This window comes from Pithys albifrons, chromosome Z (assembly GCF_047495875.1).
Source record: "Pithys albifrons albifrons isolate INPA30051 chromosome Z, PitAlb_v1, whole genome shotgun sequence".
Lineage (NCBI taxonomy): Eukaryota > Metazoa > Chordata > Aves > Passeriformes > Thamnophilidae > Pithys > Pithys albifrons.
The window spans coordinates 25,141,030-25,167,972 of record NC_092497.1 but is presented as its reverse complement, the minus strand read 5'-3'; the positions used below and the strand labels follow the sequence as shown (position 1 = coordinate 25,167,972).

Sequence of the window (26,943 nt, the reverse complement as noted above, 5' to 3'; positions counted from 1 at the left end):
CCTCGGCCTTAGGATTACAAACATGGCTACACATATAGACCACATATGTTCTTATGTGCCAGACTCTATCACACATGCTGCATCAATGGCTCTGTTACTACTACACCCTTCATCAGGGCTCTTTGGTAAGTCTGCAATAGGGTGGCATAGGTCTAATAGGATTCTCTGTGTAACCTCAAACTCATTTACTCTTTCTTAAAGAAAGCATGGAAGAGCTTTGGGAATATCCCGAGTAGCCTTACTACCATTAAATCACTTTGTCAGAAAATGAGAGGCAAGTTCACAGAGGTCAACAGGGACTTGTAGGGGAGCTTCAAATTCACATGGACCCCAAGTGTTTAAACACCAGGTTCTCCTGTTCAGACATTCTGAAGATGAAACTCAGATCTTTATCCAAGAGCTGTCTATCACCTTTACAAAAGTTGGACAATTTTTTCAGGGAGAATATAAGGTCTTTGACTCAAGAACAGATCCAAATCTTCTGTTTTGCTTTTAAGACCATCCTCTTCTTGCCTGTACACATCTTTTTTATAAATAAGCAATGTTAAATGAGTACCTGTGTGAGCATTCTTTCTAAACTTGGTTACTTTTCTGAAGCTTAAATAATTTCTAAAGCATAAAAATTAAGACTTTTGAATTCAAAATGCTCAGATGTTTGCTAGATTAAGAATGAATCTTAACTTGGAAAGGGATGAAATGAAGTTTTATTTAGAGTTCAAAATACTTGCATTTTTGAATGTTACTCAAGTAACCACAAAACATATAAAGAATTCTCTATTTCTCTATTTGAAACAACTGAACAGTATACAACTCTTTGCAGATGCCAACCTAAATGTGTCAGCCAGATGGGTTTTTTCTTCCCCTAATCCAGTTCAATTAAAATGGTTTATGAAGGACCACCCATGGAAAATAATTAGAAAACAAATAATTATATATACTGTAGCTGGGAAAAAATTGACTCTTTGAATGGTACAATATAAAAAGAGGAAACAGAGGGTGAATTAATACCTACACAAGACAGTAACATGCCACAGTCTCTTCCTAATAAATGAATTATATGAACTAGAATATCTGCAAGATATTAAAATGCAGTTTGCAGGACACAGAGAAAAGAGAACACATAAAAGCTTACCTCTGGAAGTAAAATTACATGTTTTTTAATATTTTCTAATCTATGCCAAGGAGCTGACATTGATAGGAAACTCAAACACATTATTTACTAGAGCATTTACTACATAGCTGATGCTTCTTTCTTTTCCAAGAAACTAGATATCGCCATAAAAAAATCCCAATACCTGTACTAAAAATATCATTAGAAAAAGTTTTTGTGGGCAAGCCAACATCTTTCTTCATGTAATATGAGTGCTGAATGCTGAAGGACACACAGGAATGTAGGGCAAAAATTCACCCCATCCCTGAGTCCAGTCCCCTTGTTATTGTGTATTATGGGTTCACCTAGGTGGGCCTAAATTTGGGCTCTGAAGTCTGGACTAGGCCGAAGCTGTCAGCTGACTTGAGCTGGGCTGAGCTAACAGCTGACCTCTTCTAGCCAGTAACTTTGTATTCCATACCACATTATGACATCATCTCCAGGGAAGTAGGAACCAGTGTGGGAGTGGTTAAGGCAGTCGCTTCTCAGCCCTCCTCTTGGGAGGACGCACGATGCTGTCCCAGGGGGGATGGAGAGGACCAGGCCCACCACTGGCTCACAGGGTATCTCAGGAAAGTAAAATGTGTTGTTCTGGATCTCTCCTTTCTGCTTGAGTTTGTCTCCCTGGGGAATAAGTCTTTTCTTAAGTAATGTGTAGTTAAGACAGTAGAATTTGTGTGTTCGTTAAGAAGTTGAGGTGGGGAATTTGTTGTTGCAGACTTGTGTGAGTGTATATTCGTACTCTCTTCTAATTGTCTCTTTCTTTCTGTAAAAAATATATGTAGTTTTAGTATAAACGTGGTTTGAAGTGTTTTTTTTTCTTTCCCCTTTCTTTTCCTCCCTTTCCCTGGTGTTAGGAGGGAGGCTTTTCTCTCTGTGCTTGGGGGGGGGTTGGCAGTTGCTTATCCCAAACCAAGACATTGTGGCAACCACAAAAACTAATGTGGATATTGACTGAGAAATGGTTAGCTTTCTAGTCTTAAATATGCACTATGAGAAAACGAGAATAATGTGAATTTATTGAATTTACTCGCTTTGCACACCGGGAAATGGCGTCAATGTCTCCACCTGCATTTGATTACAAAATAAACTAACAAACACATTCTAAACGAATGAGGACTAATGAAACCTCTGCCATTTGGATGATTTATGTCAAAAAATATTTGAAGGACAGCATGTGCCATTAAGATATATATGAAAATAGCAAATCAAAAAGTAATTAAAGACAATTTGACACCTTACTCTTTCAGAATCCCATACTCCGAACCATATCAATAACTGTTTGCTACAAACAATTAGGGTATGAAACTTACAGTTGCACTAAACAAGTAAGTTCTAAATTAGCATAAATCATTATCCTGGTGTAAAAAACCAAACTGCAGTAGTTAGAAGACGAAATTGCAATAAGAGTTTTTCTAGAGCTACTGAAAGAAGGTGCAGGCTTTGTCAACATGATGCAGTAGCTTATGAAAAGGCTTCGGTGCTTACATTTTCCATCCCTTGATGTGGTCCGCAAATAACAGAGCCTGAGCCTCAGTTATCATAAAGAATCTTCGAAAGCTCAAAAGTGAAATGCTGCTGTACTCTCAAGCCAGGACAGTCATGGTCCAGTTGGATCTCTATATAGGGCAACATAGACTGTAAATTATTTTATGAGCTCACTAGGAAAGGAAACAAACAAGGGCTCAAACCCCTTTGCACAGACTAGACTATCAGGAAAATTCACTAATTCATTCCTTAATTCATGAGGTTTCTAACTCACATGTTGTCTAATTCTTAACTCATAACATACACATCTGTAAGCAAAATACTCCCCTAGCTGACAATGAGAGTGCTCATCCATTTCTGTCATGGTGCAGACCTCCCATGCATCACACCCGGAAGCCTCAGCAGCCTGGCTCATGTTGGATATGCAAGCTGTTGTATTTACACCTTCCAGCTTGAAGGTTTCGTCTACACAATTTCCATATGTTAGTGGATTTTGAAGGAACTGACAATCAGTAGGAAGGATTAGGGCTGCAGCAGGCAGCAAGCTGCAGGTGGTAAGGGCTTCGTAAAGACTGAATTCTTGGCACTGTTCCCGACATACGTCACCTCTCTGCAAGAGCTGTACCTTAGCTAAAATCTGAACAGGAACTTAGTGAAGAGCAACATGATAGAAAAGCTCAAATGTCTATTGTGAAATAGAAGGAGATCTGAAGAGGTATCAGTTTGGAGACTACCTTTGCAAAACTTGTAATTTTAAAAAAAATATTTTAAACATAGTGAGTAATACGAAAGTTGCTAAATGTCCTATAGTAATGGCTTCTGTCATAGCAGATGTATTTTAGCAGTGAAAATTCAAATTACCTGGGGCCAGGTAACAAACAGATGATTTTTCACACAGTGTCTAGTTAAGCTGTGGAAACATGTGATTGTGAGAACACCAACAGTTCAGGAAGTATTGTAAGGCTGTGCACTATGCCCAAGGACCCCAATGGAAAGGTTGTGCAACCTAATGGAACAGAAAACTAATCTCTCAGACTCAGCAATTGTTTAGATGATGAGGGACAATCTGAAGAGCTTGCCCTAGTCACATACTGCTGCAACCATCTGCCTTCAGCCACTGACAGATGAATGGAGAAGGAAATTGAACCTTGGTCTGAAACAGGGTGTAGTGGTTTTAGCTAAGACTCAGACTGGCAGGCTCAGAGAATCTACGTGGATTGGGAGAGACAGCTATCACCTAACTGGGTAACCAAGGAGATATTTCAGACCAGATGACGCAAACCTGAGATATGAGTGCAAAATTGGGAGGTGTTAGGTCAGTTCCATCATGGCTGAAGTACAAGCATGACACACAGTTGTTGTCTTGCTGGATAGGCCTTGCTCCTGCTGCTGCCGCTATTTGCCTTTTGTTTGAATTCAGGGAAGTAGAAATATTTTGTTGTTACATTTTCTCTTTCTTGTTGGGTGTCTTTGGGGTGCTTATAGACCTAGAATGATGGAATCTGTTTTTGCTGGGAGGTAGAATTTTGTTGTTATACCTAACGTGGGTAAGTGTGTGCTATACTGTAATTTTCTCTTAATTTTTTCTTTTCTGTATAAATACATATAGTTAGTTTAAGCATAAACCTAGTTTGGAGTTTTTCCCTCTCCTTCTTTTTTTTTTCCCTTGGCTGGTTGATGGGGGGAACCCTTCCTTTCTCGGACAGCTGGTGTTTTGCCAGCTCAATAGAAGACACAGGGTTCCAGCGGAACATTTCCAATCAAACCATAGAGAATATATACCCCATTATAGGAGAATTATTTTCTCCCAAAGTATTATTCTTCTTTTCTGTTTTCAAGGCTGAAGATCGTGGATGAAATAGAATAGAAAAAAAACCCAAAATAAAATAGTGGAAGTGACAAAGGGGAGAGAGAAACATTTCTTTGAGAAAAAAATTAACAGCTAAACAGGCTTCTGGAGAGCCTTAGCTTTACTTCTGCTTGTAGGAAAACATCAAAGGTGGACAAGACAAACATTTAGGATTAGATTTAAGACAGTGTAGTGGAAAATCACCTGTATCACAAAACAGGAATTTATGTTCATTTTTCTATGTATTTTCAGCTTTTTAAAGTTTCACCTTTTTTCAGATTGTATCTATTTTTAAAAAATGCACAAATTCTCTCAAGTCTGTATCTTTATTAATCTGTTTGCTAACAATCAGCACAAGTCTCCCCCTAAAAAACTGGGAAAAGCTGTGCAAAATTTTAGTGCAATTTATATGAGTTGGTCCTGGAGCCAGAAAAAAGGCAATTAGACCCCTGTTTTCTGGAGATGATGACAGATTGAGCTCTTTATCCTGAGAACTTGGCCAAGGACACTGAAAAGCAGTACCAGAATTCAAGGTCTGAGACATTAATAGAGCTTGTGGGTTGCTCTTGCATCAATTTGATGAGTAACTGGGAAACATTGTTTGGCCTGGTTTCTTCATGGATCAGGGCCCACGTTAGGATGAAAACAGACAACACTATAGTAATAAAGAAACAAATTAGGAGAAGAAAGGGTGCTTACCATGCAGGCAATAGAACTAACGTTTTGTTCATCATAGAATCGTTGAATAATTCATGCAGAACAGGCCTTTGGTGGTCACCTGGTTGCTTCTCAACACCTCTAATAAAGTAGGGTCAACCTCAAATTTGACCAAGCTTCAGGGACAGATCACGTTCAGAATCTTCTCCAACCAAAGACGGAACATCTCCAGTAAAAGAGTTGCTATAGTCTCACAGTTCTCTTATTTGACTAAACTCATGGTGTGTTTTTTATTTTTTTACATTGCATTGGAACTCCCTATGTGCTTTTCATCTTTTTGCACCTCTGAGAAGAGTTTGTCCTCCTTTTCTCTACACTCTCACATGAGGCAGCTGAAGATAGCAACTTCCCTTTTCTTCTCCAGCATAAACTTTAAACTCATTTCTTTAGCCTCCCCTTGTTTGTTGTCCTCCCTATGATCAGATCCATTGTTCTCCACTGAACTCACTCTAATCAGTCAATAATTCTCTTGTACTGGGAATCTCACAATGTGATGCTATACTCTAGTACTGATAGGGGGCAATTAAGATTTGTCCTAACATGCTGGTTACATTCTTGCTTACAGAGAACAAATATGGTCTCCCACATCAAGAGAGAAAATGCTAATTCTTGTCCTAATTATTGCCAAGCAGGATGTCCACTTTTATTCCCCCCACAAAACTGCTTCTATCTGGTTGTGGCCCAGTGCGTGCTCCCGCATGGAGCTACTCCATCTCAAGTGCAGTACTCTGCAATTCTTGAACTTCATGATGTCGTTATTCACTCACTTCTTCAGCCTGTCGTCCCTCTGCCTGGCAGTCCTGCCCTCCAGCTGAACACCACTCTCAACTCCAGTTTGACACATTGAGAGTGAACAAGTAATAGGAATTTTGCTGTATTGTTTGAGGTTTTCTTTTTTTACTGTGGGAGATTTTCATCTCTTCCCTTTTCTGAATGGAGGTGCATGTTAAAGGCAAAAATTCCCATGACAACTTCCATATTATTTTTTCTAGGTTTTACAGATATGTAACAGCTTCTTGGAGAATTTTCTTCTGGACAAACATGACACCAAAGATCAGTTTATTCCACAGGACGAATGCATTCTGGATGTCCCTACTGCTGTCATTATTTGCAGCTTTTTAAGAAATCTAGTCTCTTTCAAGGAAGGAGGTGATGATTTATCTTCTGCATTAAAAGCATATTCTGAACAAAGAATATTAAAAAAAAGATAATTTTACTAATGTTTCACATACAATTTTGGGCAACAAGAGACTGGGAAAAGACTGAAATAAGATTCTAAACATTTTAAGAGTAAGAAATACTGAATTGCTCAAGGAACAAACACACAATTAGCAATAGTTCATTAAAAAAAGTAAGATCTATGTGACTAGGATTCTGAGTCCATATATTAGACTCTGCTAGGGTTTTTTTTTAGGATGCAAAGTCATGCACTATGCCCAAGGACCCCAAGCCCCAGCTGCTACTGGATCACAGTTGGGATCCTCATCAGGGTAGAATACAGGCACTGACTGTTTATGGTAATACTGAAGCCGTGAGAGCAGTTTTTCCACCACATAAGGATATTTTTCAGACAAATCATTTCTCTCTTCAGGATCATGAACAATATCAAACAGCCAAAGCCTCTTCATCGTTGGATCAGGTGATTGAATCTCTGACTCATTGAACAAAGATGGTGGAGGGAACCAATGACTGCAGCCTGAAGAAAGAGGAACAGACCAAGGGTCAATTATCAGATATAGAGCAGCAGTGTGCAGACACAGCTATGCTGTACTGATGAATTCACTAAGTCTCTTGACAAGCCCCATAGCAGTCAGTGACTGTTGCTGCACTCCTCAACTCTAGCCCTGCACCAGAGTCTCTGTAGTCCAAGGCTACCTATAAAGGAGTTCTATTTATGCACAAAAAAGCTGCACCGTTTGGATTCTAACTTTATTTCAGATCAATTAATTTGATGGACTTGTTTCTAGAATTCTATATTCCTCACGGGTCCTTTCCAACTTGAGATATTCTAAGGTAGTTTTTCCACTAGATTTACAGTAATTTGTAGACCAAGTATTTAGAAAAGGAAAGAGGACAGTGTTTGGATTTTAGAAGTGCCCACTCCAGGTTTTAGCATGTGGTCAAAAACCTAACAAGTTAACAGAATTGCTAAGAAATTAAAATACATGAAAAAGAATTAAATTATCTTTGGGGCAGGTGGGAGATAGGCTACACTGTACCAAAAGGAGTTATTTCCCTACCTGGATATCCAGTTAACAACTTCCATTTTCCATGTCGTATCGCTGCATGCATGGATATATTGAAAAGCTTATCATCCCATGGAGAAGAATTGCTTTGTGGTAAAGATGTCCTCTTATCAATGCCGAGACCTTAATGAAACAGTAAATGAAGTTAGCTACATTGCATATGTATCAGGTAATTTTTTAGAATTCTGTTGGAAAACAAAGCATGATCATCCATTTATTTTGATGTACTGGATAAACAATTTGTTGTATATATGTTCAAAGATCCATGCTACGATTCAATGGATGTACTTAACTCAGAACTTGAACTGCATTTTAAAACATTACCAATGTAAAATGCCACAGCTGAGTCTGGGTAACTGGACTCATTTTGTACAGAGACATTATATTGTGCTGGTTTAAAGGAGTCAGAGACTGAAACGGTTAATGATTTATGCATTCTAAGAGACTTTGCAGGCTTTTGACTTTTGCATTATACCCCTGATGGGCAGCTGGGCCCATCCCTTCTTCCAGTGATAAAGGTGTCAGAGCCCTGAAGAGGCAAGAAGAGCTGTTGCCCTGCCCTATGGGGGTTCACAGCCTGGCTAGTGACACTGCTTCATGGAAAACAACCCCCTGCCTCAAGGGAGGTGCAAAAGGCATGCTGAGGGTATAAAAATGGACTGGTAACTTTGGGAATTTGGGTTCTGTTCCTCGCCCCCCGCTGCCTGCAGGACTGCTGAGATGCAACGCTGGATCCCTAAGGCAGTGACTATGTAACTTTTTCATTCTCATCTTTTCTCATTTCTTCTTTTCCTTGCTGTCCTGGACTCTTCTCCTGTCTTTCTTCCCCCTATGCATCTTTCCCCTTCCCCCGCTAAAGTTATCTTCTATGTCACATTACACGGAATTGTTAAATAAACACTGATTATATAGTGTTGTTCCACTTTAATCCACTCCAAAGGGAATGATTAATAACAACCTAGGTTACCCCCGTCCCCTTCCCAGGAACAGGTCATGACAAAAGGTAAACTGTCAGGAGAAATGAACCCAACACAAAGAGATTGTAAATCAGAGTTACAATTTAATAAAAATATTACAATAAATGCAGTGATACAAAGAGAAATTGGTTCTAACTCACAAACCCCAGAAGTATAACCTAGCACCTTGGGGCACAAACAGAATGATGAAGTTAGCCCCTGTGCTGAGTCCCACGTGGTTCCCCTGAGTCCAAATTAAAAGGAAGGGAAAAACCTATTGGTGCAGAGTTCGGTCGCGGTCAGGTCGAGAGTGGTGGTCGCAGTCCTGTCAAGGTTCTGGTCTTCCTCTGGATCCAATGAGTGGTACCAGAAGTCTCCAAACCCCAAGATTATACATGTTCAAGTTCAGGTGAGAACACCCAGTCCATCCCCCATGGTGGGGAGTTCCACAATGGGTGATCTGACTCTGTGAGTCATGGGGTATTTTTGGAATCGTTGATGACCCATTAGCAGACATGACACCTCAGACTGGGTATGGAGGTGCTAACGACTTCCTGGAAGGGAGTTATCACAGCTCTTCTCTCACAGGGTTCTTTAACATCCAGCTTTCAGCCTGAGGGGTCAGGTGTGCCCTGGGCAGCTGCTGCAAATGGTCCATGCTTAACAGTTCATGAGAAATGACACAGAGGGTGTACAATACACAGCTTTGGTCACACCCACATAGTGATAAACTGGTTCCAGCTGCTGAACTAGGACATATATGTATATCTCTTATATCTGTATCTTTTGCCAGTTAGGCACATAGGATTGAAAAATCTCCACAGACAATGCTGCTACAGTTAACTCTCTTAGATAACTGCAAGGACCAAGGTATAGGGTCTGACCTGTGTCCACATGCAGAGAGCTGTCTCTCTGGACTGAACTGGCTATGTTCACAAAGATTCAAACCTGGCCAGCAAGCTACTTCTGTGTCATGACACAGCAGGAAGCATGTCTTGATGCTCTTTTTGGTAGAGTTCTATATGATGTGTCCTGATATTCAGATACTATAGAAAACTAAAGTGTCAACTATGCATAAATTCCTTCTCAAAAGTAAACCGGAAGCTCCTTGTAGGAGGGAGCTCAGAAAAAAAGGGTATTCATCAGGAGACGATTTTGTTATTGAAACAAGGAGGGAGCCAGACAGACACTCCAGGAGCATCCAAACCAACTTCCAAATAATCTTTCATCAATAAAATAGGAGTTGAAGTATAAAATCTAGGAGTTATATTTTAACTCTACCAACTAGTAACAGTTTATCAATGTAACAGTTTAATCACACTAGAAGAGACACCATAAGATGGAGAGAAACCAATGTTGATTTTGTAGCATCTTTAAAGAGATGGTTTTCAATCAGTTTAAGGAATATAAAGGACTCAGTTGACAGATTTTTGCCCCTGAAATAAAAAAGAGAATCCACGAGATGTACAATGATCATGTGAGAGCCAATAGGAAACAGAACTAGAGATTTCTAAAAAGAGTAAATTCCGCACAACATGGTTGGGTAAATATAAATCCAATAGAAAGAATAACAGTTTGGAAAAGAAATACTAAGACATAATTTCCCTACTTTTTATGAAGGTCCTGCAAAGTTTATATTTCATTACCAGGCTTCTCACTTGGAATTGGCTTGTCTGTAATAAGCACATTTATGCATACGCAAGTTCCCTGTCTACATAAGACTAGTATAATATTCCAAGACAAATAAGTCTATAGAAGGGGCTACTTCTTTAGAGTATGCATACACAGATTAGGGAGGACTCAGCTCATCTTAGATCAAGAAGCAATGAAGCTAACCTAAAAAAAATCCTTAAACTTCTATAAAAGCAAAGGAAACCTCATAGAAACCCCCAGTGGAATCTCTTCTGGAAGACAAATCCTCACACATCCATGTGATTATCCATAGCAGATACAAAACAGCTTAAAGATTAAAATTGCTTACTTTTCAACCTCACTGCGTTACATATTATTCTGTCATAAGTTCTGCTACTGAGAATACTCAGCTTTGCTCAGTATTTACTTTCTTAAGCACCTTGGCAGGTCAAAAAAACCAGAACAACACTTTTTAAACATTATGTCTCAAAACTACAATATCAAGGTTTACTCTAAAGATAAAATTATATGAGCTTGCATTTCTGATTTTAAGGGTTTAGCATGGGAACATACTTCTGATTGCTGAGCTATATTCAGTATGTGCAGCCATAGCATTAGACAAAATAAATTATTTAAAATACTTCAAATAAACAGTATGAAAGATTGTATTTTTAGACATATTTTGCAAAATATCCTTAGAATGCTATACATGAGACTTAGAGTAAGACTCAAGAAGATAAAATAATTTTTAAACCTGATTTGGTCCAGGTAACAAAACCAAACTCCTAAGCAAAGAAATGCTTTTACCAGAGCTTGAAGTAAAAGTGGTTTTGTGAAATACTATCTTTCAGAAAGATTTCTTGAAGACAAATGGATAAATTTCCTCATGGTGAACTATTGTAAACAGAACTCTGTCAATCATGTTAATTTACACATTGCAAGCACTTGTTCTGTGTCTAAAAAATGTACTGCCTATTATTGAGAGAAGAGTATTGCTTCCCAGACAGTACCGGTCAACTTTCATCACATATATCAGCTCTGGAACACAGACTAATGCTCATTTGAATGTTTTCTAAAAGATACTTACAGGACTTTGAATTTATTACATTATATAAGCACCAGATAGAGAACTAAAATAAATAAAAATATTGTCTAATATGAGCTCTTTCCTTCCCATCATATGAATTGCACCTTAAACTTGGATATTGTACCTCTGCATTTACCTACTTCCTCCTCCTCCTCTTTAGCTCAGCTGGTAAGTTTCTGCCTTTGTCTTAATTTTTCAGCTTTTGTTAGCACAGATGAAACGCAAAATGCCTGGGCAGTCTTCTCCCTCACCATATGAATTTTACAGGGATCTCTTTTCCGGTTTGGCAGACTGAAGAAGTCACAATCTTTTTGTTTCCCTTTCAAGATAAAATGTTCACTCCCATAGCATCTAAGCAGGTTTTTTCCTGCATTTATTCTACATTGCTGGGGAGTTTCTTACTTCTTTTTTTCCATCATGGTTGACCAGGCAGTAACAACAGCCCTGTGGACTAATCCAGCAGCCAAAGGACAGAAGACTTTCACTGAGTTCTGTAATCAAGTCTGCCTTCTTATGCCTGCATACTCTTCTGATAGACTGAACATACAAAAATGTGATGCTTTTGCTTGTGCAAAGAGGCTAGACGTTTTATTTTTCTGCCATTTGATCACCAGTGTATCAGTGACTAATGAAATACCAAAGCTTTGTTTTTACCTTAAAAGAAAAATCCAAGAGCTTTTGCCATGAATTTTATTATTGTCAAACAGAAGCTGCTATATTTCTTTTTTAAGTAGTCCGTTAGGAAATGATAGAACTTCTGTCAGCTAAGAAAGCAGTGATGTTTCATTCAATTAATTATTTTCAAATCTTTAATGCTAAAATGAACTTATCTAAAAATTTCAGAGTTTTGGTTGGAGTTCTAGGTGACTAAATAGTATTCAAATAGCTTTTATATCTCTATAGAAAAAATGAAATCTTTCAGAAAATGTTGCCCTTGGTAAGTGACTTTGAAGGTTATAGAACAGTTCAAGAAATCCTTCGTCTTGACAGCCTGAAAAATGCTTTCAGGATCACATTTTAAAAGAAATTGAAGTGGCCAACTCTCATTACCACAAAAGCAGTTAAATGTATAAATACGTTTGCCCCTTATGGCAACTTCAGCTTAGTTCTTTTAGTTTTATTATCATACATGTTTCTATACACATATATATTTCAAATTAGGATGAAAAATTCTAAATAATTTTCAATAGCTAATTGCATCTTCAAGAGACCTGATTTCTGAGAAGGCCAGTGTCATCAACTCTGAAAAATCTATTCAAGATTCTCAGAAAGCATGAGTTAAAATGTTAGCAGCATTTGCAAAATTAAGTGCCATTTTGATAATTTGAATATTCCATAGCATACTTTTTAGGCAGGATGTTGGACAATTTACTACCAGATAAGTACATAAATAACATCATGAAAGATGATCAGAGAACATGCTGGACTTTTTCAGAAAACTGAACATTCTTTCAGTGCATTAAGTCTTGCTAATGCACAAACCTAAGTACAACAAAAAGCAAAGTAATACACATGGGAGGAAAAAGCAAACCCTCACTCCACATATGCAAAAGAACGTGCTCCAAACAAGTTATTGCTATTCAGTGAAGTGCTTGTGAAGTTGTAATACAGAGGTAATGTCCAGAAGCTGTCAAGACAAGCAATCTGAATATTAGAACTGGCAGAGAATGAGACACTATGCCACCACCCAGGTCCTTGTGCCTCACATGGCATACTGTGCAATTTTGGTCCCCATGTTATAAAATGGACACAAAAATTATACAAGATCCAAAGATGTGACAAAGAAGATAAAAGCTATGGAAGAACTTCTGTGTGAAGAATGACTAAATAAATAGGACCATTTACTCTCAAAAATGAACAGCTGATGAGGGACAGGACAGAAGTCTATGAAATTGTGTGGCCATGAGAAACTGAAAAAGAAACAACCCGTTTTTCCTAATAGGGACATTGAATAAATTATGAAGTCATGTATTGAAAATAAACTGTAGGATATATGTGCTTGTTACTAACCAAACTAACGTGTAGAATTCCTTTCCATGGAGTGCTGTGGATGGCAGACATGTATGCATGAATCACAAAGCAGAAGAAAAATCCATCAAGGATTCTTATATCCAAAATCACAACATAAAGATCAGAAGCAGGCTGTGGAGACCACACAAGAGAAGTGTATTGACATACGTGCCCTCATACACTCTTTCCTACACAACTGCTACTCTCAGAAAAACAACCTAGACATATTTTTATTGTAGTCTTACATAAGATGAGTTACCAAATTATTTTGAGTTCAGGAGAGGCCAAATATTTTGTTCTAAAAAAAATGTGCTACATCAAAGCAGATTCATGAAACTCCTTTTATTATATTAATCTCTGTATGCACTGAACTGAAAGGGTCAAAACTTCCACAAAAGGTACATACAGAATCATAGAACCATAAAATACGTCAGGTTGGAAAGGACCCATGTAGATAGTGGAGTCCAACTACCAGCTCCCCACAGGACTATCCAAAACTAAACCATACGACCAAGTGCATTGTCTAGACACACCTTGAGCTCTAACAGGCTTTGTGCTCTAACACTTCCCTGGGGAGTGAGCCTGTTCCAGTGAGTAACTTTTTCCTAATGCCCAATATGAACTTCCCCTAATGCAGCTGTCATTTCACCTCCTCATGTCCTACTTCCTGTCTCCAGAAAGGGGACATCGGAACCTCCTACTCCACTTCCCGCCTTGAGGAAGCTCTAGGCTGCCGTGAGATCACTCCTCAGCCTTCTTTTCTCCAAGCTGAGCAAACCAAATTACCTCAGCTGCTCATCCCAAGTCTTGCCCTTGAGGTCTTCCACCATCTTGGTCATCCTCATCTCTACATATATATATGATTCAGCTTTCACTGTAATTTCAAAAATACCTCAATACCATGAGTAATTTCTAACATACCCTCTAGTTTACTTTGAGTGCTGTTCTTTAAAGGAGGGATAACAGAAGGAAATGACAACAATAATTTGTATTAGCAATGGCTTGCAATGCACAGATCAGTCTGTGCAGACAAGTCAGTTATTTGCTAGGACTGGTTTTCCACTTTGTTATGGGTTCACCTAGGTGGGCCTAAATTTGGGCTCTGAAGTCTGGGCTAGGCTGAAGCTGTCAGCTGACTTGAGCTGGGCTGAGCTAACACGCTGACCTCTTCTAGCCAGTAACTTTGTATTCCATACCACATTATGGCATCATCTCCAGGGAAGTAGGAACCAGTGTGGGAGTGGTTAAGGCAGTCGCTTCTCAGCCCTCCTCTTGGGAGGATGCACGATGCTGTCCCAGGGGGGATGGAGAGGACCAGGCCCACCACTGGCTCACAGGGTATCTCAGGAAAGTAAAATGTGTTGTTCTGGATCTCTCCTTTCTGCTTGAGTTTGTCTCCCTGAGGAATAAGGTTTTTCTTAAGTAATGTGTAGTTAGGACAGTAGAATTTGTGTGTTCGCTAAGAAGTGGGAAATATGTTATTGTAGACTTGTGTGAGTGTATATTTGTACTCTCTTCTAGTTGTCTCTTCCTTTCTGTAGAAATATATGTAGTTTTAGTATAAACGCGGTTTGAAGTGTTTTTTTTTCTTTCCCCTTTCTTTTCCTCCCTTTCCCTGGTGTTAGGAGGGAGGCTTTTCTCTCTGTGCTTGGGGGGGTTGGCAGTTGCTTATCCCAAACCAAGATACACTTACACAAAAACGCAAATCAAGAGTAAAGTAATTGAAATAATGGATTCACACCAGATTTACACTTCTGTCATTGAAATCAGAATCCGATACCTACACTATTTCCTGCTCCAGTCATACAATTTTAAAAAAGCCCTTACAGAAATATTACAAGGTGACAGGATTTACTATACTAAAGTGTATCCCAAGAAGCAATTAATAACTCATGATTCAACATAAAACAGAAAAGGTAAACAAAAAATGCTTACTTTGTCCAGCAATTTCTTATTTCCCTTTGGTTTCTAACTTTGGGGAAGATCACAAAAAATGCTGCAATGTGCTTAGCCCTGTTTTATTCCTCCCTGTCTTTCAGAAAAGCTCTTCTGACCTCATTCAGTATCCCATGTGTGTACTCATGATTTAAAATATAATCTATGTTGAGTGGCTAGTTTTTCTAGAGAAAAAAACTGTCTTCCTATCTATTTTTTGCATACACTTGCAACAGCCCTCTGCTTAGCTCATTAGCTCTCCTATCCAGCTGAGCAATGATTTCTGGAGGTGGAAAACAGGAAGAAAAAAAGGAAGCATATTTTTTCACATTTTCCCTGATGATCAATATATGCTTGAGAATCAATCATCTGTTTATTGGCTCATACAATCCTAATTACCTACAAAAAACTTATCTAAAATTAAAAAATACTAATTTATCTGACCACCATGAAAAATACAAAAATGTCTGAAAATCCATTTATTTTCTATGCAACTCAAAACTTTTAAAGTTCTTCTGCTACTGTTGCAAACAAAAATAACTTTGTGACCCCTTGATGCCTGTAAGGCTACCTGGTAACAAAAGAAAGAAGGGCTGAAGCAGTTTTACTACATTTTACAGCTTCAGAAATTTATCAGCAGCTCTCTACTCATTTTTCTGTATAGGGATGGTAAAACCAACTTATTTCTCTGTCTAAGTTTTACAATGTTCCCAACAGCTTCACTGATAGTCTCTGAAATATTTAATACTCAATCAACAGCAAATACAAAAGGGTTTTCCAAATGCAAGCAAAATCAAAAATATCGCAGACAAGAGCAAAAAGCCCCTGCAACACAGTACTTGATAGGAAGGTTGGAAAATTCAGATCGCTCAGCTTCTTCATAAATATTTCCTATGATTTGTTTCAATCTTTTGCTTTCTACTTTGCAAAGCAAATAGTTCAAGTACCATAAAACCATAATTTCTGAAGAGAGGTTTAAGGATAGTCCATGTCCATATTGTGTAAACTTGCAAGTTAAAGAAAATAAAAGGTACAATCTTAACCTGATTTTTTTTAAGAAAGGCTTGGTCTTTAAATTACTCTAAAAGTTAAATTTGTTAAAACATTTTATTAGATATAATTAGTTTCATAAGACTATGTTGACAACTTTTCTATCTGTTTTTCATCATAAAAAGGAAGAAGATAAACTATTTAAAAGAGGAATATACAGCGGAACATATATTTTATATTAATATATATAGTATTTTGCAGAACTAATAAACATAGATCAATCACTCTTCTCGTTCCTCTATCTTTCCTTCTTCTTTCATTCAATCGAAACAACTCAAGCAATTGGTAGAAACGAAGTGTGGTGAAATAAAAAGACAGTATACCTAAAAATAAAAAATATTCTGCTTTCAGTGTATGATTAAGATGATGAAAATGATCCATGTTGAGAACAAGTTTTCTTAGCTGGTAAGAGATCAAAGAACACACAGTTCTCTCTAATATGCCATTAAGCAAGGTCCTGACCACAAAACTTAAAGAGTCCAAAAGAACATTGCTTGAAGCATGTTGTATTTCTGTACACTGTGGTTTACAATGCTAGTGTGTAAGGAGGCAATATTTAGTACTGGAGAGCACTTTTGGAGAAAGAGAAAGAACGAAATTTATTATGTATTTGGGAGACTGAGTCCTGCCCAAAGAGTAATCTAAACAGATACGTAAGAATCAGAGCGACCACACCTCTACAATATTGGAAACAATATTCCACACAGTAACAAAAACTTTTTTTTTACAAGCAGCTACATATAATCTGTACCCTTTAAGAAAAATAGAAGCAAATAAAGCTTCTATCTTTGTTTCTTCATCTGCAAAACACAGTTGTTAGAAGTTATCTACCTTTTGTAGTATACTTCCCCAAGGAGAAAAGGAAAAATACCAGCATTCTGTACAGTTTAACATCTATTTATAATACTACAATGTAGCAGCTATATGACAGGGAAAATATAATCATTAAAAGCTCCAAGCTTACCTGCAACCTGCTTGATGAAAAAAAATGAAAAGTATGCACTAAGCTAAGCCATGAAATCCAGGGTGAGTTAAGATTTTAGATAGTTCCCACTCTTGGCAGTCGAAATTAAAAACACTTCTGAAACAAATAATAAACAGGTGCTACCACCTAAATTCACACACAGAATGACGGCCTGCATGTCATCCATAACCAAGAGTGAAACCTTGGAATCATGACAGATTAAGGTGATGCTTTGTCAGAATCACGTCAGCATTGGACAAAAAGAAAACAGTACAAGGAATTATTAGAAAAGGACTTGTGAGCAAAGCAAAAAGCTCCATGCAACTGGAAAACTGTAGTTCTAGTCTTCCTATCTCAAAAATAAGACTGAGAAAGTTCAGAAATGAGTTACAAGGTCATGAATAAAATTCATCTGCTAGATGCACATTCTACTTAATTATATTTGCATGTTCTAAGGAACTCCAGGAACCAGGCTGTTTTCACTCCCTTGCATGACCAAAGGAAGGTTCTTCCCATCCTGTCAGACACTGCCAAATGCAATCAAATAATCAAAACCTTATTGTTTTAAATGACAGGGGACACATCACTTAAACAAGGAGGCCAAATACATTGAGTGCTTACTACACAAACCTATCTTGAGTGAAATATCATGATCTTGGTAGTTTTCAGTATATTCAGCATATTTCAGTATATTCAGACTCTACCTGACCTAACAAAACAACAACTACAATGAAGAACAGCACTACTGCACAACACGTACCTGCAGTGAGAAAAACTCAAAACATTCTGAAACCCTGAACGAGACATAAATTCTTTACTTAGGAAATTTATTGTCTGCTTTTGCTAGTAACAGTTATGTTCCAATGGGACTAGACTACATTCTCTGAACAAAATAATCCTGGCTACATCATCAAATTCAATTACGTACCATTTTATTTTGAATCATACCAAAGATGTTTCGTGGAAAATCTCTGTGTTAATCTATAACTTTGTAAACTCTTAATAGCATCTCAGCTATTAGAATGGCTAGGACAACTCACTGAGTTTAGTCAGCAGGCACAACATAACCACAATTGTCACTAAGTGTTGCAATGAAGTCTTGCTTGTTTGCAAAGACCCTTGGGAGGATCACTGCAAGTGCTCATGTTTTCAGACTTATCTCTGCCAACAGAGGCTGGAGGAATACATACAGAGCTACAGGTGTAACAAGAGGCACCCACCACAGGATTCTGTCAGATGGGCTCTCAGAGCAAAGGAACACAGAGATGACAAGGCTGTATCACACAGCAATATGGCAAGAAACTACTGAACTGTAGAAACCAGTGCTTGCAGTGAGGCAGCTTACGCATATGTCCAAAAACAAAGTGGCACTTACGCATATGTCCAAAAAAAAAAAAAAGATATTGTATTTAAAATAATTCAATCTTGAGCATACAGATTGTCAACTCACTGAAGACTGTCACTCCTGGCAGACAGGCTTCTAAAAAGCAGTGTCACCTGGCAATGACAAGTCTCAAAGGGATAAATTATATGTTCAAATTCTGTCAAGATTATAGCCTAAGACATTATGAGTGATTCAAAAAAGTTTCCTTACTTTGTACAAATGTTTTTTATTAGAGAGGAGCAAACAATTCTGTATATGTTGCAGAGTAAAATTCTGCTTAATAGTTGAATCAAACACTGAGAAAAACCACATGGACTACTACACTAGGACTTAAAACCAACAAAAGGTAACCAGTACTATTTTCATATTAAGGCGATGCATATGCCTCCTTGCCTCTTGTGATCTGATTAGTAGTCTACAAAAACCACAGAGGAGATCCCCAGACAGAAGTCTGAGACTGATGAACCAAAAACCACCTACACACAAAATCCAAACAGAAAAAGAGTATTTTCTAGTATTTTCATTATCATCCTTAAAATCAACATACTATTATAATCATTCAATAAATTCCTACTGTATCCACCATCTCGTAGTACTGCCAGAAAAATGTAAACTGTGTTATTCTCTTGCTGCTTCACTTAAAATAGAAGTCTCTGTTCTTATGTAAATCATTTTATGATACTATCAGAATTTAAAATCTTTATTTACATGACACCCACTAAATAGAAAAAACCCAAGTAAAAAAATCACAAGTGATGACTTTCCTAACAATAGACATTGCAGACTCCTTCTAATCACCTTATCCTGGTTTTTAGTTACAATATCAGAAGTTGTGGGTAAAGAAATTATCAGCTTTCTTAAATATTATGAAACTCCATATAAAAATTACCTTCATTACAGCAATCCTCACCCTCCTAGAAATCTCAGCACATGCACACACACAAAGTGGGCATGATTGGCAGGCTTCCTCTGCCTTACTAATGCTCAACTGTGGAACAGCAGGAAGTCGGTTAGGACTTGAAAAAACCTACCCTGAAAAAAATGGGAACCTTTCCATTAATTCCAGTGGGCTCTGGTTCAGACTGGTTAAGTATCAGCAGTAACAAAAAAGGAATTTACACCCTATCAACTTCTCTTAATCAAACAAATGAAGCTAAATTCCCCTTTATCCATACAGTTCAGTAGACACAATGGGTTTTCCGCAAAATCTTCATATGAAAGGCTTCCTTCCCCGTTTGTATTTACAGCAATCATCTCTGGCAACAACACATATGCCTTGACCAACCCCTCAAATAAAAGTGATTTTAAAATCAAAAGTTCCAATACATAATTTAACAATTCTCAAATGAAAGACTTTAAGAACATAAGATATAAATTAGTAAGAGCACACAATGCCATGAATGTTACAAAAAACTGAGGCTTATGGATAAGCAGATAAAAACTAATTGCAGGGTAATTTTCCATGATGCAAAAACCCTATCACTAAGCTCCAAAGTTTAGATCTGGAAAAAGCTTACTTAAACATATTGCTTGGTTTCCCCTGTAGCACTGAAACAGCACAATAAAGGCAGGCTTCAGTTAATAGGTACCCAAATACTTAATTTTTTATAGGATTGTGGAGCCAGAAGGGAGAACACAAAGTCAAGAAATGAACCATAACTTCACTGCAGTAAAACTCAGGAAGCCACCCAGTAACTTTTCTTTGTGGTCAGCACTGCTGCCCACAACCACATCTTCTGAAGTTTCCTCCAACAGCATTTTTCCAACTGCCCAATAGTTCCCTCCCTAAAGAGGAATTCTCAGGCCACACTGAAAGCCCTAACTAACAGAGTTACCCTGCTTGTTATAAACAGCTCTGAACAGTGATCTCTCATCTTTCAGGAGAGATTTCTGCCCAACTGTGTGAAAGTCTGTATTTTAGATTTCACATCATGTAATACATACAAATATTTTGAATGACAACACAGAAAACAAGGCTTTAACTTGATGCTCCATTATCCAGATGGGTGTGGGTAATTCTGATTTCCACTAACACCAAATTTGTATGTTAAACTTTGAATCTGTATAGGAAAGTGAGGAAATTTACCAGGTATACTTTTTGGAACAAATTCTTAACTTCTTATTATCTTTTAATTCAGTTATATATCTGTTTTCCTAACATTCAATATGCAAAATATTCAGTAAGCACAGGGTGGTTTTCATTTGCAAGCAATACGGTTTACAGATTGATTTGCAGACAGTCTACAAATAGATTCAACTTAGAGACTCTACATTACACCATAAAAAGGAGAATGGTACACAAAATAAATAACCAGATTTCCTTTGGTATTTCCCAGTTTGTAAGTACCTGATTCTGGGGTAAAGAGAGAAGATTGTAGCAAAGTTTAGTGTGGGAACATAAGACCATAGAAATAACCTTCAGAATACACAGTTTCTAGTGAAGGCCAGTTAAGAAATTGAAAAACAGTACCATTCAGATTGTTCAGCTGCACTGGAATAAAAGTAATATGGATTTGTGGACTCGGTTAGAAATTATAGCAGATTTCCACTCTGTTTGAATTTCTTTGCTTTATGTTTTTGAATTAAGCACCAAGATGCTTTACTTGAACATGTGAAATATTTTCCTTCTAAATTTCAGGAAATAATATATTGAACATGGTTCAAGTTTTTATTACATACCCCAGACCACAGTGGTTATAGCACTGAGAGCAGTGAAAGTACTATATTTTTCATTTTTAATGATTAATATTAAATCAAATCTCTTACAAACACTGAAAATCTGGACTGTCTCTATTGTAGTAATATATTATATATAGTCCCTAAAATCTTTAACCAGTCAGGTGAATCAACTACTCACCTGCAAGACAAGACTAAATTTTCAAAGACAGTTTTATTGAGAAATAAAAAAGCTAAAGAACAAAAGGCGCAGTTGATATTTTTTAGAGTTCTGAGATACACTTGGACCTTACATATCTTCTATTTATAAACATAAGCTTTATATGTTTTTTAAATGCCACATTTTTTGTTAACAGTATAGAAACACAGGGCTGTTCTCCATATATTCATAACCAGAAATGGAGGGAAAGAGGGAGTATTTCTCTCCCCTATAGTGACAGAAGCAGCCAAAGTCTTCAATAGAAGCAGAAGAGGATTCCCCAGACAAAACTCCCGCTTGACCATAAACAGACTTTTTCACTGTTTCACATAGATATATTAGAAATTTGTTGGTGCTGCACTGCAAGTATATTTTTACCATTTTATAGAACGGAAACTTCATGACAAGAATTACTTTTTTCTAGACTGGGTTCTTTGAAGCACACTGTCACATTTTCATCAAGAAATGCACAAGACAAAGCAAACTCGAGGAAGAGTTTTAGGTATTTCTCACTATTGCTTTGGCAAAGGGTATACTGTTATTTTGGCATGAATATATTTCATATACATCCAGCAAGTGATTCAGCTCTTGGATTTAATGCACATAAGACAATGCCAAGATTTGATTCTCTGCAAATTATCTTAATAGCCTTTATTGACAAATGATGAACTTCAGCAAATCTTAGTCAATGAACTGTAACAATGAAATTAGAGGAATCTTTCACAAAATGCAGGAAAATTTTTTAATTTCCTGATTATAATGGATAATGCTATAAATGTCTAGAGTATTCTTTCTTGGGTAATATGATTTGAAGCAACTTCATTGTATTGTCTCAGAATTAACTCTTATTCACGTGACTGAAATTTTGGGAAGAGATGGAGGAACAGGAAGAGATGGGGAAACATGCAGGGAAAAACTTACCTTGACACAGTCACCATCATCCACAATACAGTCATATATTAGAGCTTACTGAATGTTTCAGAAAATACATATAATTTTAGAGCTTTCATCAACACTTGCACTATTACATTTGTTCTTCTTTTACATCCATTGAAAATTTAATCTTTCTGAGAGAAAATCAAGAGAAGAACACACAAAAAAAATTTCTGCTGGGGAAAAGTTAAATACTGAAGGCCCAATAGGTCATTGGACTGTTTTAACGAAAGTGTATAAGGAGGGTCTTGTTTGGGCAAAGACTGTTTCTGGGTAAACATTGCTTGTTATATGTTAACAAAACATGAATCATAATGTTATTTAGTGCTTCTTAGACTTTTGCCTTCTTATGAAGCACCAAAGACAAAAAATTGCATAGATATCAAAGCTAAAAATTTTAAGTGTCCTAGTTCAAGCAGCTGGGACCACACTATGTTCGTGTAACCAAAACTGTGTATTCTACACCCTTTGTTTCATTCCCAATGAACTGTTAATAATGGATCGTTTCCAGCAGGTGCCCAGGGCACACCTGACACCTCAGGCTACAAGCTGGATGTTAAAGAAGCCTGATGTCTTAGTTTAACGGAAACCAAAATGTTTACCAAACCCTCTACAATAACCACACCATTCCTTATTAATTTTTTTTAAAAGGAACTTTAATTAGAAAATGGATATAAGAAGGATAACTGTTCTTGCCAAACCGCTCTCCATCATCTTCCAACAGTCCTGGCTCTCTGGGGAGGTCTCAGATGATTGGAGGTTGGCCAATGTCACCCCAACCCACAAAAAGGGCTGCAAGCAGGACCCTGGCAACTACAAGCCTGTCAGCCTGACCTCCGTGCCTGGCAGGGTTACGGAGCAGTTCATCCTGAGTGCAATCACACAGCACCTTCAGGGTGGACAAGGAATTAGACCCAGCCAGCATGGGCTTAGGAGGGGCAGGTCCTGTCTGACCAACCTGATCTCTTTTTATGATCAGGTGACCCACATGGTGGATGAGGGGAAGGCTGTGGATGTGGTCTATCTGGACTTCAGCAAGGCCTTTGACACTGTCTCCCATAATATACTCCTGGAAAAGCTGGTAGCCCATGGCCTGGACAAGCGTACCCTCTCCTGGATTAAGAGCTGGCTGGAGGGTCGGGCCCAGAGAGTGCTGGTGAATGGAGCTGCATCCAGCTGGCGGCCGGTCACCAGTGGTGTTCCCCAGGGGTCTGTATTGGGTCCAGTCCTGTTTAACATCTTTATGGATGATTTAGATGAGGGGATTGAGTCCATCATCAGCAAATTTGCTGATGACACCAAGTTGGGAGGGAGTGTCAATCTGCTGGAAGGCAGGAGGGCTCTGCAGAGGGATCTGGATAGACTTGAGAGATGGGCTGATTCCAATGGGATGAAGTTCAACAAGGCCAAGTGCCGGGTCCTGCACTTTGGCCACAACAACCCCCTGCAGCGCTACAGGCTGGGCACAGAGTGGCTGGAGAGCAGCCAGGCAGAAAGGGACCTTGGAGTACTAATTGACAAGAAGCTCAACATGAACCAACAGTGTGCCCAGGTGGCCAAGAAGGCCAATGCGATCCTGTCCTGTATCAAAAATAGCGTGGCCAGCAGGACCAGGGCAGTGATCCTTCCCCTGTACTCTGCGTTGGTGAGGCCACACCTTGAGTACTGGGCCCCTCACTTCAGAAAGGATATTGAGGTGCTGGAGCGAGTCCAGAGAAGAGCAACAAAGCTGATGAAGGGACTGGAGCACAAGCCCTATGGGGAGAGGCTGAGGGAGCTGGGGTTGTTTAGCCTGGAGAAGAGGAGGCTCAGGGGTGACCTCATCACTGTCTAGAACTACCTGAAGGGAAGTTCTAGCCAGGTGGGGGCTGGTCTCTTCTCCCAGGCACTCAGCAATAGGACAAGGGGGCACGGGCTTAAGCTCTGCAGGGGAAATTTAAGTTGGATATCAGAAAAAAATTCTTTCCAGAGAGAGTAATCAGGCATTGGAATTGGCTGCCCAGAGAAGAGTGGATTCACCATCCCTAGAGATTTTTAAACTGAGATTGGACGTGGCGCTGAGTGCCATGATCTAGTAAATGGACTAGAGTTGGACCAAGAGTTGGACTCGATGATCTCGGAGGTCTTTTCCAACCCAGTTGATTCTATGATTATATATATATATATATGTAGATATAACTATAAACAGACCAGAGTAAACTACTCCCACAGCACCAAGAAAAAAAAAAAGAACAACACTACCCCCTCCCAGCCCACCCCCCAGAACAGACTGTAGGTTCCTCCTGGTGCAGTTATATCTATGGACAAAGTCAGTGTCACACCTTGGCTGGCTGTGAGGTGCCTTCTCAGTCTTTTCCCAGTGAGGCAGAGACAAGGGGGTGAACAACTTATGTGATGCAGGATGGAGCCTCAGACTCTCTCTCTCTCCTTTTCCTTTGTTCAAAGAGAAGGAAAAGCTAGGAGTTGAGGAGTGGTGATAAGTCCCCGAAATCTCCTTGCAGACCAAGTCAGTTCCCAGGAAGAAAAACTCTGCAGTGTGTCCTGAAGCAGCTGTGACCCTCCTCTTTCTCTCTCTCTGAAGATCAGGGTGCTCAGAGATGGAGGGGGGAAGGCAAGGAGCAGAGCCAGAAAGAGTTCTCACCACCTTAGCAAACAGTGGCTCTTTCCTGAAGCTGCCCAAAACTGAAAGTCAAGCCAGCACACAGGAGAAAAACCTCTCTCATGCCCAGGTGTTGGGGTTCTGGTTCTCCCCTCCACCCCACCATTCAGTTGGAATCTGAAGTCATTAGCCACTCTTTTGTCCTCAATTGTGGCACTTCAACGCTCAAACCTTTGTGTTGGTAGGGTGAGAAAAATTCTCTGAGGGACTCCTCCCAACATCACCTTCCTTTTTTTGAACCTTTAAAACCTGAGAGGCATGGAAATGTTTCTGTCTTTGCATCAGTGAATCAGCTGTGATAACTCCTCTCTGGGGAGGCACCAGCACCTTCACATCCACCCTCAAGAGGTCATGTCCACTAACGGGCCATTAAGGACTGGCACAATAGGCAATTCAAATGATCTAGACCATCAAGGATTCCAAAAGTATCCCATGACTCACAGAGTTAAATCACCCATTGTGAAACTCCTTGCCCTGGGGGAGGTACTGGGCACTCTCTCCTGAACCTGAGTGTGTATAACCTGAGTTTTGGGGATTTCTAGTACCACTTGTCAGATCCAGGGAAGGACCAGAACCTCAACAGGACTGTGACTGCCACTCTCAACAAGACTGCGACCATCATCCTCATCAACAGATTTTCCTTTCCTTTTACTTTGAACTCAGGGGGACCACGTGGTGTTCAGTGCAGGGGCTAACAAACACCATTCTGTTTGTGCCCCAGGATGCTGAGTTATGCATCTGTATTTTGTGCTTTAAAGCCAATTTTTTCTCTGTATCACTGTAGTTATTTTAAAGCTTTTAGTAAATTGTAACTCTGACTTGTAATCTCGCTTGAGCTGAGTTCATTTCTCCTGCTGATTTACGTTTAAACCAGCACAATAAGGTATCTTTTAATAGACCTATGCAATAATGTACCATTTTCCCTCTTCACAATTACAAACAAACACCATCAATATGAGAGTTGAACAAGTTCTTTATAGTTATTTCTAGGCCTACTGCAGTGCTAGCGGTTGCTGCTGTAGCTGATGGTCTGTACTGCAGCAGACAGACAACTCTCCTCCTCACCAGAGACAAAATGTTGCACATTTTTTGAATAGGTTTAAAGTCACACAATGCACCTTCTTCCATCTTTACTTTTACCTCTTCACACAGATGAAGTCCATTCATTTTTAATTCTCTGCTCAGTCTTCTAAAGCCAACCATTTTTCCTTTATGCTTACAGTAAGTAAGCAGTAAGTATTCTACAGTGTTTCTAAAAGATAGCTGTCCTAGTTCAGCAGGAGGGACCAGCTAACCCTGTGTGGGGGTGATCAAAACTGTGTATTCTACCCCCTCTATCATTCCCCAAGGTCAATGGGCCATTAGCAGCAGCTGCCCAGGGAGCCATTATCACCTTCACACCCAGCCTGAGGGGGGCGGAGCTGCTAATGGGCCATCAACAGCTCAACACCCCCTGGCTCCCAGAGTTAATCACCCATTGTGTGAGTCCCCGCCCAGGGGGAGGGACTGAGTGCTCCCTGAGGGTACATAAGTGGTGGGTAAGAAGACCTCGGGAACCTCTCGTCGGATCCAGAGCAGCAGCAGGACCTTGACAGGAGGAGATCACCGCTCTCACCCAGACCACAGCCCTCGCCTGCACCAACAGGTTTTTCTTTTCCTTTTGCTCTGGACTTGGGGGAGCCACAGGGGTCTCAGCACAAGGGCAAACAAACCCCCTTGGGTTTGTGCCCCAGGACACTGGGTTATACTGCTGGGGTTTTGTGAGTTGAAAGCAATCTCCCTTGTGTGTCAGTGTTGTTATTGTAATATTATTATTAAATTTTAGGTCTGACTTATAATCTCTCTAGTGGTGAGTTCATTTCCCCTGCTGGTTCACCTTTAAACCAGCACAATAGCTCATTAGTCAGTACTAGCCAATGGAAAGTGATGATTCTTCTGTTTCAGTTATATTCACTTATCCTCAGTACATTTTTGAAGTTGCACATATGTTTGTAGGTCTGATGCCTTA

The 26,943-nt window shown here is 39.1% G+C and overlaps 1 protein-coding gene across 3 annotated transcripts in view; it reads right to left on the bottom strand.

Moving 5' to 3' along the window:
* Positions 1–673: 673 nt before the first annotated feature.
* ARSB (arylsulfatase B) overlaps positions 674–26,943 on the bottom strand; it is an 81,820-nt gene continuing 55,550 nt past the window's right edge. For 2 of the 3 annotated variants that reach the window (XM_071580916.1, XM_071580917.1), the window contains exons 7-8: positions 7,445–7,573; positions 674–6,900 (exon numbers count right to left, since the gene is read on the bottom strand). In XM_071580916.1, the coding sequence (XP_071437017.1) occupies positions 6,635–6,900; positions 7,445–7,573 (395 nt within the window). In that variant the 3' untranslated portion in view covers positions 674–6,634. The remainder of the gene's footprint in view (positions 6,901–7,444; positions 7,574–26,943) is intronic. The other variant, XR_011699959.1, reaches the window with a different exon arrangement.